The sequence below is a fragment of the Mauremys mutica genome, chromosome 10 (genome assembly GCF_020497125.1).
Source record: "Mauremys mutica isolate MM-2020 ecotype Southern chromosome 10, ASM2049712v1, whole genome shotgun sequence".
NCBI lineage: Eukaryota > Metazoa > Chordata > Testudines > Geoemydidae > Mauremys > Mauremys mutica.
Genome location: NC_059081.1, coordinates 1,579,036 through 1,596,001, shown reverse-complemented (window position 1 = coordinate 1,596,001; position 16,966 = coordinate 1,579,036). Strand labels below are relative to the sequence as shown.

The 16,966-nt window shown below is 53.0% G+C and overlaps 1 protein-coding gene across 9 annotated transcripts in view; it reads left to right on the top strand.

Annotated features, from left to right (window-relative positions):
- LOC123378263 (dnaJ homolog subfamily B member 2-like) overlaps positions 1 to 16,966 on the top strand; it is a 30,482-nt gene that overhangs the window by 4,354 nt on the left and 9,162 nt on the right. For 2 of the 9 annotated variants that reach the window (XM_045031846.1, XM_045031844.1), the window contains exons 2-4: positions 5,368 to 5,619; positions 6,182 to 6,291; positions 7,224 to 7,277. In XM_045031846.1, the coding sequence (XP_044887781.1) occupies positions 5,555 to 5,619; positions 6,182 to 6,291; positions 7,224 to 7,277 (229 nt within the window). In that variant the 5' untranslated portion in view covers positions 5,368 to 5,554. Of the gene's footprint in view, positions 1 to 2,212; positions 2,358 to 4,507; positions 4,598 to 5,367; positions 5,620 to 6,181; positions 6,292 to 7,223; positions 7,278 to 7,744; positions 7,856 to 9,000; positions 10,713 to 13,576; positions 13,645 to 16,966 lie in introns of those variants that run through there. The other 7 variants (XM_045031843.1, XM_045031841.1, XM_045031839.1 and 4 more) reach the window with 7 other exon arrangements.

The window sequence follows — 16,966 nt, the reverse complement described above, 5'->3', positions numbered from 1 at the left end:
CAGAGTAAACCCATGCGCTGCATCCAAGGGTGCTAAAGGTGTTGGCAAATGTGATTGCGGAGCCATTGGTCATTATCTTTGAAAACTTATGGTGATCAGGGGAGGTCCCAGATGACTGGAAAAAGGCTAATGTAGTGCCCATCTTTAAAAAAGGGAAGGAGGAGGATCTGGGGAACTATGGGCCAGTCAGCCTCACCTCAGTCCCTGGAAAAATCATGGAGCAGGCCCTCAAGGAATACATTTTGAAGGATTTAGGGGAGAGGAAAGTGATCAAGAACAGTCAGCATGGATTCACCAAGGGCAAGTCATGCCTGACCAACCTAATTGCCTTCTATGAGGAGATAACTGGGTCTGTGGATGTGAGGAAAGCAGTGGATGTGTTATTTCTTGGCTTTAGCAAAGCTTTTGATACGGTTTCCCACAGTATTCTTGCCGGCAAGTTAAAGAAGTATGGGCTGGATGAATGGACTATAAGGTGGATAGAAAGCTGGCTAGATCGTTGGGCTCAATGGGTAGTGATCAATGGCTCCATGGCTAGTTGGCAGCCGGTATCAAGCCGCGTGCTCCAGGGGTTGGTCCTGGGGCTGGTTTTGTTCAACATCTTTATTAGTGATCTGGAGGATGGTGTGGATTGCACCTTCAGCAAGTTTGCAGATGATACTAAACTGGGAGGAGTGGTAGATACGCTGGAGGGTAGGGATAGGATACAGAGGGACCTAGACAAATTAAAGGATTGGGCCAAAAGAAACCTCATGAGGTTCAACAAGGACAAGTGCAGAGTCCTGCACTTAGGATGGAAGAATCCCATGCACTGCTACAGACTAGGGACCGAATGACTAGGCAGCAGTTCTGCAGAAAAGGACCTAGGGGTTACAGTGGACAAGAAGCTGGATATGAGTCGACAGTGTGTCCTTGTTGCCAAGAAGGCTAACGGCATTTTGGGATGTATAAGTAGGGGCATTGCCTGCAGATCGAGGTCGCTTTGGATTCTGATCCTGCCTCCAAAGTGCTTGTGACCTCTCCCAACTTGGTGTCATCTTCACATTTCATAAGCAGCCTCTCCACTCCATTATCCATGTCATGAATGAAAATATTCCATGATACCGGACCCAGGACTGACCCCTGCAGAGCCCCGCTAGATACACACTCCCAGTTTGACAATGAACCCTGGATAACTACACGTAGGGTGCGGCCTTTCAGCCAGTGGTGCACCCACCGGACAGGAATCTCATCTAGACCCCCTGGCCCTAGTTCGTTTAGGAGAATGTCATGTGGGACTGCGCCAAAAGCCGTACTGCCATCCAGATAGATCCCGTCCACTGCTTCCCCCCGCCACCGGCCAGTGACCCTGTCAGAGGAGGAAGGGAGGTGGTTTGCCAGGATTTGTTCTTGGCAAACCCATGTTGGTTTTTACTTGGAACACTATTGTTCTCCAGGTTCTTTCAAACGGATTGTTCAATCATTTGTTCCGGCTGGTGCTATTCCTTTGGGCTCCTCCTTAGCAATTTGGCATCTTTCCCCTTTGTGTAGGATTTCTTTTTGATTTTCAGGTCATTAAAGAGCTCCTGATGCAGCCATAGTGCTCTCTCACTATGCTTCCTAGCTTTGTTTTGTTTCGGGGTAGTTTGCCGTTGTGCCTTTAGTACTGTCTCCTTGAGAAACTGCCGCTCTCCTGAACTCCTTTTCCCTTAGAGCTTCTTCCCATGGGACCTCACCTCCCAGTTCTCTGAGTTCGTTAAAGTCCATTGTCCTGCTCTCGCTCCTTCTTTCCTCAGAATCATGAAATCTGTCACTATCACCCAAACTACCTCCACCTTCGGATTTACTACCAACTCCTCCCTGTTGGAAAGAATCAAGTGAAAAATGCTGTTCCCCCGGGTACCTCCTCCACTTTCTAAAACAAAATGTTGTTTTCAACACATGCCAAACATTGACTGGAGATTGTGTGTTTTGCTTTATTACTTTTGCAACAGATGTTTGTATAGTTCAAATCCCTCATTATTTGTTCTAGAAATGCCTCATCCACCTATTCTCCCTGATGTGCTGGGCTATCGTAGACTCTTACCATGATGTCACCCCATTCCCCCTCTTTTATCTTTACCCAGAGACTTTCAACTGCCCTGCCTCCCACCTCCGTCTGGCTCTCAGAACAAGTGCATATATTCTTGATGGATAATGCAACCCCTCCTCCCTTTTTTTCTGCCTGTCCTCCCTGACAAGCTATACTCCTTGATACCAGCATTTCAGTCACAAGATTTATCTCATCACGTCTCTGTGAATTCTTCCATCAACCCAGCTACCAGCTCTCGGGGAGGTGGATTTACTACAGTGATGGAAGATCCCCTCCCACCACTGTGGTAAGTGTCCACACTGAGGCGCTAGAGCAGTGCAGCTCCAGCTATAGCATCTGAAGTGTAGACAGAGCCTTAATCCAGGCTATTTTGTGAATTAACTTGTTTTACTTTCACTAGAATCCAGTTCAGGGCTGGGGTTGAAGGGGCGGGTGCATTCACCCCAGTTAAAGTAATAAACAAAATCCACTGGCTACAAGTTGAAGTCAGGAAAGTTCAAATAAGAAGTAAGATGCAAATTTGTACCAGTGAGGGGGATTAATGGAGCTGGCTGAACTCCCAACTTTTCACAGGAACAGGGGGATTTTCACAAAATTTTGTTTAGAAAAATATTGAAAAAAGTGTTCTGATAAGAACAGCACATTCTGTTTTTTTGTTTCAAAGTGACTTTTAATCCCCAAAATTTATTTAATTAAAAAAAGTAAAAAAACTGGAGGCAAACGTCTCAGTTTTATCCAAACCGAGTACTTTTGTGACCCAAAACAATTCTTCTTCTGCAAAATGCTGCTTCATGAAAATGTGGTTGTTTTCATTCCCATGTTCCAGGGAATGGAAATGGAAAGTTTCCACCAGCCCGAGGAATTAGCTGTGGAGCGGGTCGCCGAGGAGCTGGGGGGGTGGATAATGATCAACGGCTCCATGTCTAGTTGGCAGCCGGTATCAAGCAAAGTGCCCCGAGGGTCGGTCCTGGGGCTGGTTTTGTTCAATATCTTCATTAACGATCTGGAGGACGGCGTGGACTGCACCCTCAGCAAGTCTGCAGATGACACTAAACTGGGAGGAGTGGTAGATACACTGGAGGGTAGGGATAGGATACAGAGGGACCTAGACAAATTAGAGGACTGGGGCAGAAGAAATCTGATGAGGTTCAACAAGGACAAGTGCAGAGTCCTGCACTTAGGACGGAAGAATCCCATGCACTGCTACAGACTAGGGACCGAGTGGCTCGGCAGCAGTTCTGCAGAAAAGGACCTAGGGGTTACAGTGGACGAGAAGCTGGATAGGAGTCAGCAGTGTGCCCTTGTTGCCAAGAAGGCTAATGGCATTTTGGGCTGTATAAGTAGGAGCATTACCAGCAGATCCAGGGACGTGATCATTCCTCTCTATTTGACATTGGTGAGGCCTCATCTGGAGTCCTGTATCCAGTTTTGGGCCTCACACTACAAGAAGGATGTGGAAAAATTGGAAAGAGTCCAGCAGAGGGCAACAAAAATGATGAGGGGGCTGGAGCACATGACTTATGAGGAGAGGCTGAGGGAACTGGGATTGTTTAGTCTGCAGAAGAGAAGAATGAGGGGGGATTTGATAGCTGCTTTCGACTACCTGAAAGGGGGTTCCAAAGAGGATGGATCTAGACTGTTCTCAGTGGTAGCAGATGACAGAACAAGGAGTAATGGTCTCTGTAACGGTGTTGGGACTCACCATCACAGCACCTCCCGCTAGTGACTCCGGGAATTGGCTCAGTCCTTGGTGGAGTGCCCTCTGCCGGTGGTGTCCCGTCCGTCCTCTGCTCCTTTCCTGTTGTCTGGACCCACATTGCTTTCCGCTCAGCAGCATCCTCTTCAGGACACTGTCCTCCAGCAGTGCCCACTGCTCCCATCTCACCCCCTTCTGGGGTCTGGTGTTATCAGCAGTCCTTCTGCGCCCCAGCCAGGGTGGTCAACCACACCTCCAAAGTCTAACCCCTAGTGTCAGGGGTCTGGTGCAGTCCACTCTCACCACATCCACTGGCTGGGTGTTCATGCAAGGGGGGAGGGAGGGACCCAGGCCCACCCTCTACACTGGGTCCCAACCCAGGGACCCTTTGGTGGCAGCCTTCCTGCCCTCCTTCTCTCCTCTTGTGCACCTCTCTCCCTGGGCCACTTCCCCTTCGGCCCCTTTGCACCAGCTAGGCCCTTCCCTCAGGGCCTGCAGCCTGGCAGGTAGCGGGCTGGAGTTCCCTTCTACTCCCCCAAGCCTGCCCAGCACTGCACTGTCCCAGGTGCTGGTCTCCTCACTCAGGAGACAGACCCTCCCCTCTGAAGGTCTGGGAGAGACTGACTGCTGCTCTTCTGGGCAGCCTTTTTATATGGCCCAGCCTAGTCCTCATTGGCTGGCTCTAATCTTGGCCCTGATTGGCTCTCAGTAAGCCCTTTCCTGATTGGCTGCCGGCCTGCGCAGCCTCTCTGGCCTACTCTAGCCCCCTCTCTCATGGGGGTGGGGTAGCTGCCCCACCACAGTCTCAAGTTGCAGTGGGGGAGGTCTAGGTTGGATATTGGGAAACACTATTTCACTAGGAGGGTGGTGAAGCACTGGGATGGGTTCCCTAGGGAGGTGGTGGAATCTCCATCCTTAGAGGTGTTTAAGGTCAGGCTTGACAAAGCCCTGGCTGGGGTGATTTAGTTGGGGTTGGTCCTGCTTTGAGCAGGGGGTTGGACTAGATCCCTCCTGAGGTCCCTTCCAACCCTGAGACTCTGTGATTCTATGAATGCTCCATCATGTGGAGCCATGAAATCAAGATGCTGTTTTCTAACAGCAAACGTTCTAGCTCCACCACAAGGTATTGGGCTGTGAAATTCTCTGTCCAGGGTCATCCTGGAGATCAGCCTGGCTTTAACATGCATGAAGGGAGATGCCTGATGCTGGGGCATCAAGACAGATGGCCAGGGTGGGTGGGCCTGTGTATCGGGGTGTGACCCAGAGACTGCTGGCTGGACTGAGTGTGAAACAGAACAAAACTGAACCATTCAGTGGACAAATAAGTGTGTGTGTGAGTTGGACAGAGACAGACTTGGACAAACAGGGATTCAGGACAGACAGATCGTACCAGCGCTATGAGGATGCAGGGAAAGGGCTAAGGGCTCTGTGCTACAGAAGGGCTAACGATGGCGGGAGTCAATCAGCAGAGCCCTACTGAACTCACGGGGGGTACGACAGCTTACGGCTGGAGAGGATCTAGGCTACCGGAGTCTGTTCTCTCTGGGGCTTGCAGGCTGGCTGGTACGTCTCCTTAACTGTTCTGTCCCATGTGCCTTAGGGCCAGGTATCGACAGCATGCAGCTGCTGCCATTCTGCATGGAGCTGGCCAGCCACAGGAATGGCCATGACCACTACTAACCACAGGCCTGCAGACTTTGGCTGCATCTCCAGAGACACGCCCCAATTCCTGGCTCCTTCTCCTCCCCAGCTGCCCAGCTGGCCCCTGCACAGGACAGACGGTTGCCATGGGGGAGTACTACAAACTGCTGGAACTTCCCCAGGACGCCTCTGACGAGGACATCAAAAAGGCGTAAGTCCCCCTTCCTTGGAGTGTCCCTTTCCCCACTCACCCCGATGGCTTGGTTCCTGCTGCCTCTCTCTGCGATTGCCAGTGTTCTCCGCCCGGCCCTGGGGGACTGGAGGTCTCTCCTGGTCTCTCTGCTCTGAGAGCACCTCACGGGCTCTCAGCTGTGACAGAGACAGGAGAGGGGTTCCTGGGGTAGGACAGCTCCACTGGTAAGTGGGGTGTGACTCCAGCTAGTGACCATTTGAACATCCCTGGGACGGGGCATTGAGATGTGTTCAAAGGAGCCAGCTCTGAAAGGCGCATTCCTTACTGAGGTGGGTGTGGGTCACCGGGGTGGAGAAGGGCAGGGGTCAGCTGGGGTCCCGAGCTGGCCTTGTAAACTCCAGGGGAGGAGGCGGTAAGAATCCCATAGTGGCTAGGAGACAAGGGCAGCTAAAGGGAATTCTACTTGCTGGGCTTCCCGCAGCAGGAGTCGGTACCTGTGGGGGGCTCTGAGGGGCTGCACAGCCCCTAACAAACGGGGCATGGCCAGCTGTGACTGCCTGTCTCTCTGGGCTCTGTGCAGGTACAGGAAGGCAGCGATGAGATGGCACCCGGATAAAAACCCAGAGACCGAGCAATACGCCGAGCGGAAGTTCAAAGAAATAACAGAGGCGTATGAAGTGCTGTCAGACAGTAAGGGTCCTGCCCACCTGTCCCCTTCTCCAGCCATCCACCCTCGCTCGGCTCATTGCGGGTCCTTGATGTTCCCACACTCCTCACTGCACTTGTGTTGCGCTCCTTGCGGCTGCTGGAGCGGCGGCTTCTGCTGCACACGCTCGGTGTCTGTCTCCTTCCTCTGGGTGCAGCGTTGCTGTAGCCATGCTGGTCCCAGGGTATTAGAGAGACAAGGTGGGGGAGGTGATATCTGTTACTGGACCAACTTCTGTCGGGGCGAGAGAAGCTTTCGAGCTCCACAGAGCTCTGCTTCCGGTCCCTGTCTCCTTCACCGACAGAAGTTGGCCCAATAAGATATTATCTCACCCACCTTGTCTCTCTGCCTCCTCTGGGGCACCCCAGTGCTCCACACAGCTCCCTGGGGGCACCTCTTGGAGCGGGTGGGGGTGCCACCCTCTCTGGCCCCATCATTCCAGGCTCTCCCTTCCCCTCCAGCGCTGGCCCCAGAGACGAACGTTACCCTGCAGCCGTGCCACGGGGCATCCTTCTGCCAGGCCCAATCCCTGCCTGTGGTTAGGTGTGGGGTACCCAGGTCAGATGCCGTAGGCCCCACGCGCAGAACCCAGAGCTCCCTCTCATGCTGGAATCCCACCTGGTAGCACCTCTGCACACGGCACAGCCCTGGCACCATTCACCCAGTGTCCGTTTACGTTAGGTATTTCCACGGCGGCTAGCGCAGCGGTTACAAAGAGCTGGGCAGGGAGCCTGGCAGAGGGCTGGTCCAGGCCAGCCTGTGGCAGTCCCATGTCTGTTCCTCCGGCTGCTTCCCCATTTGCAGGCAGGCCCCCTCTGGCTCAGTACCGGGGCGGGGTCAGCCTGGGGAAAGGGCCTCTGTGTCCGGACTCGGCTGAAGATGGGCTGGGTGACCTCTCGCTCCTTCTCCCTTCCAGAGAGCAAGCGCGACCTCTACGACCGCTACGGCAAGGACGGGCTCACGGGGGCAGGTGAGTGACCCACCCTGCCCTCAGCTACATCTGCCCAACCCTCTGGCTTCACTGAGGCCAGAATTTGTCCCTGCGCTTGGAACTTTGCTCCCAATTCTGCTGGTGACGCACGAGCCAGAATGGACCCCGGCTCATTCTCCCCGGCTGGGCTGGCTCTGCAGGGCTAGCAGGAGCCCAAGGCACAGAATGTTGGTTCTGTCCACCTGCCAATAGCCACAGGGAGCCCGTCGGCCGAGGGAGGAGGGGCCACGTTTCCACAGCCACGTTCCAGATCAGCATCACACTCAGGGGCCTTTTCTCCCGGCCCCAGAGCTCTGCGGTGGGGAGAGACGGGATCCCAGCCTTGGCAGCGCCAAGCAGGGTGTCCTGTTTGCTTTCTGTTCTCGTTCCTTTCAAGGACCCTTGCGAGGGCCGGCTCCAGGGCCTTGGCGCCACGTTTGCCATTTCCTGTCTCTGCCTTTCCCCAGCAGGGCCCGGGGGATCGAGGGCTGAAGACGGAGCCCCTGGATTTACTTTCAACTTTGCCATCATCCGTGACATCCTCAGAGAGTTCTTTGGGGGACGAGATCCTTTCTATGGTGAGTTTTAACCCCACTCAAGTCTCTCGGGTCGAGCTGATGGCAATTTTTGGATGGAAAAGTTTTCCTGATGAAAAATGAGATTTTGTCAAAAATGAAATTTCAATTAAATTATTCAAGGGAAAATTTCAAGATGAAATAAATATTTTCATTCCATTTGTTTGGAATTGAAATTTTTCCTTTGCTTTGTTTCACATAAACCAGAATATTTTTAAATTTCTGGGTTTTGTTTCTTTCCTGTTCCCCACTGAATGAAAGGGAAGGAAGGATGATGAAGGTTTTTTCCCACTTTTTTCTTTTTGAAAGTTGAGAAAGTTTTAAAAAGTGACAAAGTGGTAAAAGAATGAGATGCTGGAAGTCTGCCACAGTGACACTTCCAACACTGGGAAAGTTTTGAAAAGTTACAGAGAGGTAAAAGGAAAAGAAAACAAAAGACAAAACTGCCAAGAAAGCCCTGGGCTGGATTCATTTTAGTGACCTGGTGGCAAAAAGGGAACATGGGGAAGACCGAGCGGGGGAGGGAGAGGGAGAAGGGGACGACAAAAAATTAAAAATAAAAAAAAAATCATGAAATTTTCTAAATAAACCAAAAAATTCACCCCTCTAGAGAGTTTCAAGCCAGAAGGGACCATTATGATGGTCTAGTTTGAGCTCCTGCCTAGCACACGCCAGAAAATCTCACCCAGTACTTTCTCTACCCAGCCCATAACTCCTGCTTGAGCCACAGCATCTCATTTACAAAATATCCAGTTATGACAAAAATGGCAAGTGATGGAAAATCCACCCCAGCCCCAGGCAAGTTCTGCAAATGGTTAATTACCCTCACTGTCAATTTGCAGTGCCTCCGGTTCCAGTCCCTGGATCTCCTTTTCTGCTACCCTAAAGAGCCAGCTGGTGTCCCAGTGAGGGATGGGGGTTTACAGCTGGGCCCCCAGGGTCTGGCCCAAGGACTCTTCTCAGGGGGGTGCTGGGGAGGCTGAGCCCAGGCTCATGGCTGCTGCTCTATAGCTGGAGGCTCCACAAATGCTGACGAGGGTCAATTCTTGGCGGCTGAGGAGACAAGCAGCAGAGCAGCCACAGGGAACGACTCTCACGCTGGGCCTAGGGAGGTGCATTCTGGGCGTAACAAGTCTGATTTCTTGCAGGTGTGACTGGAGCTGAGAGAAGCAACACGGAAGCAGCAAGGAACGAATCCCACCCTGGATACGAGTCGCATGAAGCAGGCAATGACTTGCATGGGGGATATGAGTTTTATGATGGGTGGGACAAGCATGAGGGATATGAGCCGCATGGCGCATGGAACGAGTCACATTATGAGTTTGAGTCTGCTCCTGGATGCAAGTCGCATGAGGAGTATGTGTTGTATGATGGGTGGAATAACACACCAGACAGACAGGAGACGACGCCTGGATACGAGATGCACGAGGCGTATGCGTCGTACGATGGATGGAACAATACACAAGACAGACAGGAGACGACGCCTGGATACGAGATGCACGAGGCGTATGCGTCGTACGATGGATGGAATGATTCGCCAGACAGACAGGAGACGACACCTGGATACGAGATGCACGAGGCGTATGCGTCGTACGATGGATGGAATGATTCGCCAGACAGACAGGAGATGACACCTGGATACGAGATGCATGAGGCATATGCGTCGTATGGTGGATGGAACAATACACCAGACAGAGACAAGTCAGCTGCTGTATATGAGCCGCATGCTGGATGGAGCAGGGGACCAGACAGAGCTGAGGCAGCTCCTGGATACAGGTCACATGAGGAGCGCGCGCTGTATGATGAATGGAGCAGGGCACAAGACAGACCTGACTCGGCTCCTGTGTACGAGCTGCATGCTGGATGGAACAAGTTGCAAGCTGGACGCAACGAAGCAGCTGCTGGGTGGAAAGAGTCGGCTGCTGGCTATGCCCCAGCTCCCAGATACCTGTCACCTTATGAGTGGAACAGGTCAGCAGCCAGCTGCACCAAGGCGGCTGACAGGAGCAGTGAGCTGGCTGCTGGGTGGAACAAGCCAGTTGTGGATGGGAAGAGTCGACCCCCAAGTGAAACGAGGGTGCTCCCAGGTGGAAGGAGGCTGCTCCTGGGTAAATCAAAGGCGAGGCAGTCAGATGGACTGGACAAGCTCCTGGACGGAATGAAGAAGCTCCTGGACGGAACCAAGAAGCTCTTGTGTAGACGGAGCGAGCTCCAAGGAGGAACACGTCCAGTCCCACCAGGAGAATCTCAGCTGTTCTCTGAAGGAGCGAGTCAGCTGCTCCCGGAAATAACCCGCCGGCCGCAGGCTGAAATGAATGAGTTACAAGGCAGGACAAGGCAGGTATTGCATGCAACCAGTCAGCTCCCAGATGTCACCGGTCGAGTGCAGGATGAAACGACGCAGATCCAGCCGCTCACAGATACAGCCAATCCGCTGCTGAGTGCAAGGTGCAGCCTGCTACACGGAACAAGTCGGTGCCCAAACGTAATCGGTCAGCCCCAGGGGGGAGAAAGTCGCCTCCCAGACATAACCAGTCATCTCCTAGGCCGAACGAGCAGGTTCCCAGTCAGAAGCCACCTTGGTGTCCAGTCCTCTGATTCCAGCTGTTCCCGTAACTCCTTTATCGCCAGGCTGGGGAGAATGCTGTGAGCGCCAGGCTCCACCGGGAGGGAGGTTTCCAGAGGCCACTGGCAGAGCAGGCCAGGGGCTGTTCAGTAAAGACTGGGACCAGAGCTCTCAGCATCAGTCTCGTTATTATTCACTGAGAAGCCAGCGAAATGGGACCTGCTCCGACAGGGATGGGAGCCCTGCTCTGAGGGCCCAGGGCCTTCAGCCAATTGTCTCGGGGGCCGCAGGGAGCTGGGGGGCTCAGCATTGCTGCTGTTTCATCGAGTCCTGCTCGCTGCTCACACACGAAGGTGACGGGGGCGTGTAGGAGCCCAGAGAGCCCTGGCTCCCCCCGGTGCTGTCAGGAGGTAGCAGCCCCCTGACTGCTGTGGCTCGGGGCTCTGGTTTGGCTCTCTTTGAGGGGTGCCCAGGGCACGGAGATGCCCATGGAAAGGGCGGGGGGGGGGAGGCTCGTGCACAATGCAGCAGGGGAAGGAGGGAGGGAATTTGGCCTGGCTGGGCTGAGGGAGGGGGGAGAAGAGAGGGCACATACCTCATGCCAAAGGCAGCTATGACCTGAATGCCAGGTTGGCTTGTGTGAGCATCTCTCTGGTGACAGTCTCTGGGATACTCTGCAGGAGAGCGCTGGACAGGGTGGGAGGGCCGGGGTTTCTCCTCTCCTCCTCATGCCCACTGGCTTCGAAATCCAAGGTGGGCGAGAACTGAAGCCTGGAATGACCAAGGAGATGAAGTGTTTTCTGTGGATCAGGCTGGTGTGTTTGTGCCCTTTGTACGAGGACCGAGTCTCTCCTTGTTTATTGTCTGTCCCAAAAACTCGATTTGAGGTCGACGGAAAACGCACTTTCCTTGTTGAGGCTTAGAACTTCGTGGCGGTTTTGTTGTGCACTGACCAAGGGGTGTGCTGGATTCTCCATCACGGACACGTTTTCAATCAAGGTTGGGTGGTTTTCTAAAAGCGCTGCTCCAGGACTGATGGTGGGGCCTGTATTCTACAACAGGCCAGATGAGATGATCACAGTGGCCCCGTCAGGCCTTGGACTCCATGAACCCCACCCCTTAGGCACTCTAACATCCTGTTTGCTTTTTTGACCACAGCTGCACGTTAAGCAGAGGTTTACGCTGAGCTTCTGCAGTGGTGCCCAGGTCTTTTCTTGGGTTGGTACAGTTAATTCGAACCCCTGTAAGGGGTGGGAGGCGTTTACACTTCCCCCCATAATGGGGATTACTTTGCATTTATAAACACTGAATTTCATCTGCAGTCATCTCTCCCTTCACCCAACCTGTTTGGATCTCTCTCAAGTTCCCCACAGTTCTCCGTGGTCCCGAGGAACCTAAACAATTTTGTGTCAACTGTGCATTTTTCTACCTCCCTACTCTCCCACTTTGCAGGTCATTAATACAGCTATTAAACAACATGGGACCTAGCACCGAGCCGTATGGCCCGGCTGTCAGCCTTTGGCCATGAGGAAACCTGACCATCGAATCCCACTCTTTGCGTTCGGTCTCCTCGCCAGTGTTTGAGCCATAACTGTACTTTGCCTCTCACCCCATGACAACTTCGCTTTTTAGTAGCCTCTTGTGTGGGGCCTTGTCAAAGGCCTTTTGAAATCCAAATAAATGATGTCACCTGGTCGCCGTTAGCTGTTACTTCCCTGGTACGTTTAAAGAATTCTAAGGGACTAGTGAGACATGACTTTCCTTTGCAGAAACTGTGCCAGGAACAGGTCCAAGTCTTACTGGTCTATAATTCTCCAGATCACCCGTACAGAGTTTGTTAAATATCGGCACAACCCTTGCTACTCTCTAGAGCAGTGACGGAACAGGAGGAGAGTTGGCATATTTTGGCTAGCAGCCCAGCCACTTCATACTTAAGCTCCTTCCGAATTCTTGGCTGGACCGGATGGCCTCATGACTAACTACATTGTAAATGACCAGTTCGCTTCAGCAGCTCTGCTCTGACACCTCCGTCTCCCAAAGTCGTTGGTGCCTCTTTCTCGCTCTCTCAGACACACACATTCTGCTCCTCTCTTCCTTGTTCTGGAATCCTGGTTGCTCCCCCCCCACCCCCACCTCTCTTTTTCAGCCTCTGTTTCACTCCAGACCACTGTCTCCTCCTCCCTCTAACCTCTTCCTCCCTCATTTCCCCCAAATTCTTTTTTACAGCCCCTCTCCTGCAGCCACCCACTCACAACACACCTGCTGGGTCATCTGCTCGCTGCTCTCACTCCATCCCTTCTCTTCCATTTCTCCCTGTCTGACTCACTCGGTGTCACTCAGACAGTGGGACTAACTCAAAGGGAGACTGTCCCAAAATGGGCCCTGGCTCCAAACCACCACGATCGTGGGAGGAATCCAAGCAGCTTTTCAAAAAACCCACTGAGAGGTGACACAAACTAGCCTGCCCTGTTTTAGGAGCCACAAAGGAGGAACTTCTACCTCCCAGAGCCCGATCAGTGCCACGTGTGCGGGTGTCCGGCAGTGCTCAGCTCGGACTCCAGCAGCACGACAGCCGGCTGGGATTCCAGCCATGGGAGCTACATAGTGCTTGGGACCCAACGCAGCCCCGGCCTGGGAAAGCCCTGAGGTGGGAGGGAATCTGTGCTCGGTGCAGCGCTCTCCAGCGGCAGGCACACACAGGCAGAAGCTCTATTATTTCATAGAACACCCTGGGTGTGGACGGGGCGAACGTTAACAGAGCGGTAGAGGATGTTCTGTATCTATCAGGCCACAGAACGAGGTGACTCAGTCCTGGGGATCCCGTATCACCCTAAGAGGGACAGAGAGGCAGCTCTGCAGCAAGGTACGACTCATAAAAATGCTAATACATGTCAGCAGTGAAAGAGTTAATAGTGGGGGCTGCACTGCAGGTGACAGGAAGGACTGTCAAACAAAGGGTTAAACCGTTAAAGCCTCTTGCCCACTTGTTGCCTGTGGTTGATTATTGTAACCTGAATGAAAGTGCAAAGCTCTGACATCACAATCAGACCGAGCTTTCCATTGGCTGGAGCAGTTGTTAATCAGCAGTGGAGGAATATGAGGGGCTGCTCGGGAGCTCCTGCTCCGCCCCTCCTCCCCAGAGCAGCCGCAGGTGTGCAGTGAAATCACAGGGGTGGGATTTTGCAGACCAGGATGCAGCTGGGATCGTCTCTCCTGCAGCTGTAAGGTCTGGGCTGCGCTGTGTTCAAGGGATGGAGCCCCAGGGGAGAGGCCGAGCAGGAGAGAGGCTCTGGGCAGTGGGTAAGGTTGGGCAGAGGTGCCAAGCTTGGGGAAGCGGAGAGAAGGGGGGATGGTGATGGAGGAGAGGTGGCGACTGGAGAGCCCGTGATGCAACTGGACCAGAGCGGAAGACAGAAAAAAAGGGTGAAGGATGAAGCAAGAGTGTGGGCAAGAGTGTCTCCTGCGCGTGGGCTAATAGCCTAATAAAGACCATTCTCCTAGCCCGTGGCTTGACCATGTCACCCCTCTTTGCCTCCATTCCCTGGCTCCCCCTTCTCTACTGCATGAAACATCACCGACCCGTCTTCATTTTCAGTGACCTTCATTGCCAGGCCCCTATTAGAGAACCCCAGGACTGGAAGGGACCTCGCGAGGTCTCTAGTCCAGGACTAAGGGCAGGACTAAGTGTGATCTAGCCCAGCCCTGACAGGTGTGTGTCCAACCTGCTCTTAACAATCCCCAATGATGGAGATTCCACAACCTCCCTGGGCAATTTATTCCAGAGCTTAACCACCCCGACAGGACGTGTTTCCTAATGTCCAACCTAAACCGCCCTTGCTGCAGTTTAAGCCCATTGCTTCTTGTCCTGTCCTCAGAGGTTAAGAAGAACAATTCTTCTCCCTCCTCCTTGTAACAACCTTTTATGTACTTGAAAACTGGTATCACCTCCCCTCTCAGGCTTCTCTTCTCCAGGCTAAACAAACCCGATTGTTTCAATCTCCCCTCCTAGCTCATGTTTTCTAGACCTTTCATCATTTTTGTTGCTCTTCTCTGGACTTTCTCCACTTTGTCCACATCTTTCCTGAAATGTGGTGCCCAGAACTGGACACAATACTCCAGTTGAGGCCTAATCAGCACGGAGCAGAGCGAAAGAATGACTTGTGTCTTGCTTACAACACTCCTGCTGATACAGCTCAGAATGAGGTTTGCTTTTTTTTGCAACTGTTACACCATTGACTCAGATTTAGCTTGTGATCCACTATGACCCCCAGATCCTTTTCCGCAGTTCTCGTTCCTAGGCCGCCATTGCCCATTTTGTGTGTATGCAGCTGATTGTTCCTTCCTGAGTGGAGCACTTTGCATTTGTCCTTATTGAATTTCATCCTATTTATTTCAGACCATTTCTCCAGTTTGTCCAGATCATTTTGAATTTTAATCCTGTCCTCCAAAGCACTTGCAAACCCTCTCAGCTTGGTATCGGACGCAAACTTTATAAGTGTGCTCTCTATGCCATTATCTAAATCATGGATGAAGATAGGGAACAGAACCAGACCCAGAACTGATCCCCACCGGACCCTACTCGATATGTTCTTCCAGCATGACTGTGAACCGCTGATAACTACTCTCTGGGAACGGTTTTCCAACCAGTTTTGCACCCACCTTATAGTAGCTCCATCTAGGTTGCATTTCCCTGGTTTGTTTATGAGAAGGTTGTGCGAGACAGTATCAAAAGCCTTACTAAAGTCAAGGAATACCACATCTACCACTTCCCCCTCCCCATCCACAAGGCTTGTTACCCTGCCAAAGGAAGATATTAGGTTGGTTTGACATGATTTGTTCTTGACAAATCGTAAGAACATAAGGACATCATAACGGCCATACTGGGTCAGACCAAAGATCCATCTAGTCCTGTATCCTGTCTTCCAACAGTGGCCAAAGCCAGGTGCCCCAGAGGGAATGAACAGAACAGGGAATCATCAAGTGATCCATCCCCTGTCGCCCATTCCCAGCATCTGGCACACAGAGGGCAGGGACCCCATCCCTGCCCAGCCTGGCTAATAGCCATTGACGGACCTGTCCTCCAGGAACTTCTCTAGTTCTTTTTTGAGCCCTGTTCTAGTCTTGGCTTCCTCTGGCAAGGAGTTCAACAGGTTGACTGTGCGTTTTGGGAAGAAATACTTCCTTTGGTTTGTTTTAAAGCTGCTATTAATTTCATTTCGTGACCCCTAGTGTGTGTGTTATGAGAAGGCACAAAGAACACGTCCTTATTTACTTTCTCCACACCAGTCATGATTTTATAGACCTCTATCATATCCCCCCTTAGTCGTCTCTTTTCCAAGCTGAACAGTCCCAGTCTTATTAATCATTCCTCATACGGCAGCTGTTCCACACTCCTAATCATTTTGTTGCCCTTTTCTGAACCTTTTCCCATTCCAATCTCTCTTGTTTGAGATGGACGACCACATCTGCACGCAGTATTCAGGATGTGGGTGTATCATGGATTTATATAGAAGCAATATGACATTTTCTATCTTATTATCTATCCTGTAACAGAGCGAGACTCACCAGCGCAGCATCTCCTGCCCTCCGGGAGGGCTGCACTGACTCTCCGAGGTTAGGACCTCTGGCCCCGCCACCTCCTGGGACTGTACCTCGGAGCTTCAGCAGGCCTGTCTCGCCGTGCGCCCCCCCAGGGAGACCCCTCGCACTGGGCCCCCGGGGCCTCCACCCCCAGAGGGAGCAATGCCCCCCTCCCCCAAGCTCTAGCCTGCCGTGACTCTCAGCCAGTGCAAAACAGGAGGTTTATTGACTCTCTGAACCCAGCACAGGCACTTCTCAGGGCCTCGGGCCTGGCCCGTCTCAGCCCCGTCCAGCTGGGTCCGTCCCCCTCCCCATGGGCTCCGGCTGCTCCTTGTCCCAGTCCAGCAGCCCCCTCCTATATCCCCTCCCCCACAGCCCCCCTCTGTCCCGTGTCCTCGGTCCCAGGCAAACAGGCCACCTGGGCCCCGCTCTCCCGTCCGTTGCCCCCCCGGCTGGTCAGGTCACCGGGCCCCTCTCTCCGCAGCCCTTTGGCCTCCCCCTGGGCAGAACCGGCTGGCTCCCAAGCTGGGCTGGGCCTCCCGGTCCCTGGTAAGTTCCAGAGTGTCCAGGCTGGTGTCCGGGGCGCAGGCTGCTAGTGAGATCACACCTGATCCTGTGCAACAACAATCCCCCCCCGTTACACACTCAGCACACAGGGAAACTGAGGCACACACAGTGTTCATGCAAAACACTAAGAAAATCCCCCACTTGGTCACACTGGCGTTCTATAAATACCACAGACAGACAGACTAGGTAGCACTGATGGGTAAGGACACGGGGCAGAGCACTGACTAATTCTCTTCTTGGGGGGTGCTCAACCCCCCCCACCCCAGACCCTGCCCTCACTCCACCGCTGCCCCCCAGACTCCACCCCTGTCCTGCCTCTTCCCGCCCCCTCCCCCGAGTGCGCTCCATCCCCACTCCTCCCCCTCCTTCCCAGCACCTGCTGCACACTGAGGAACAGCTGG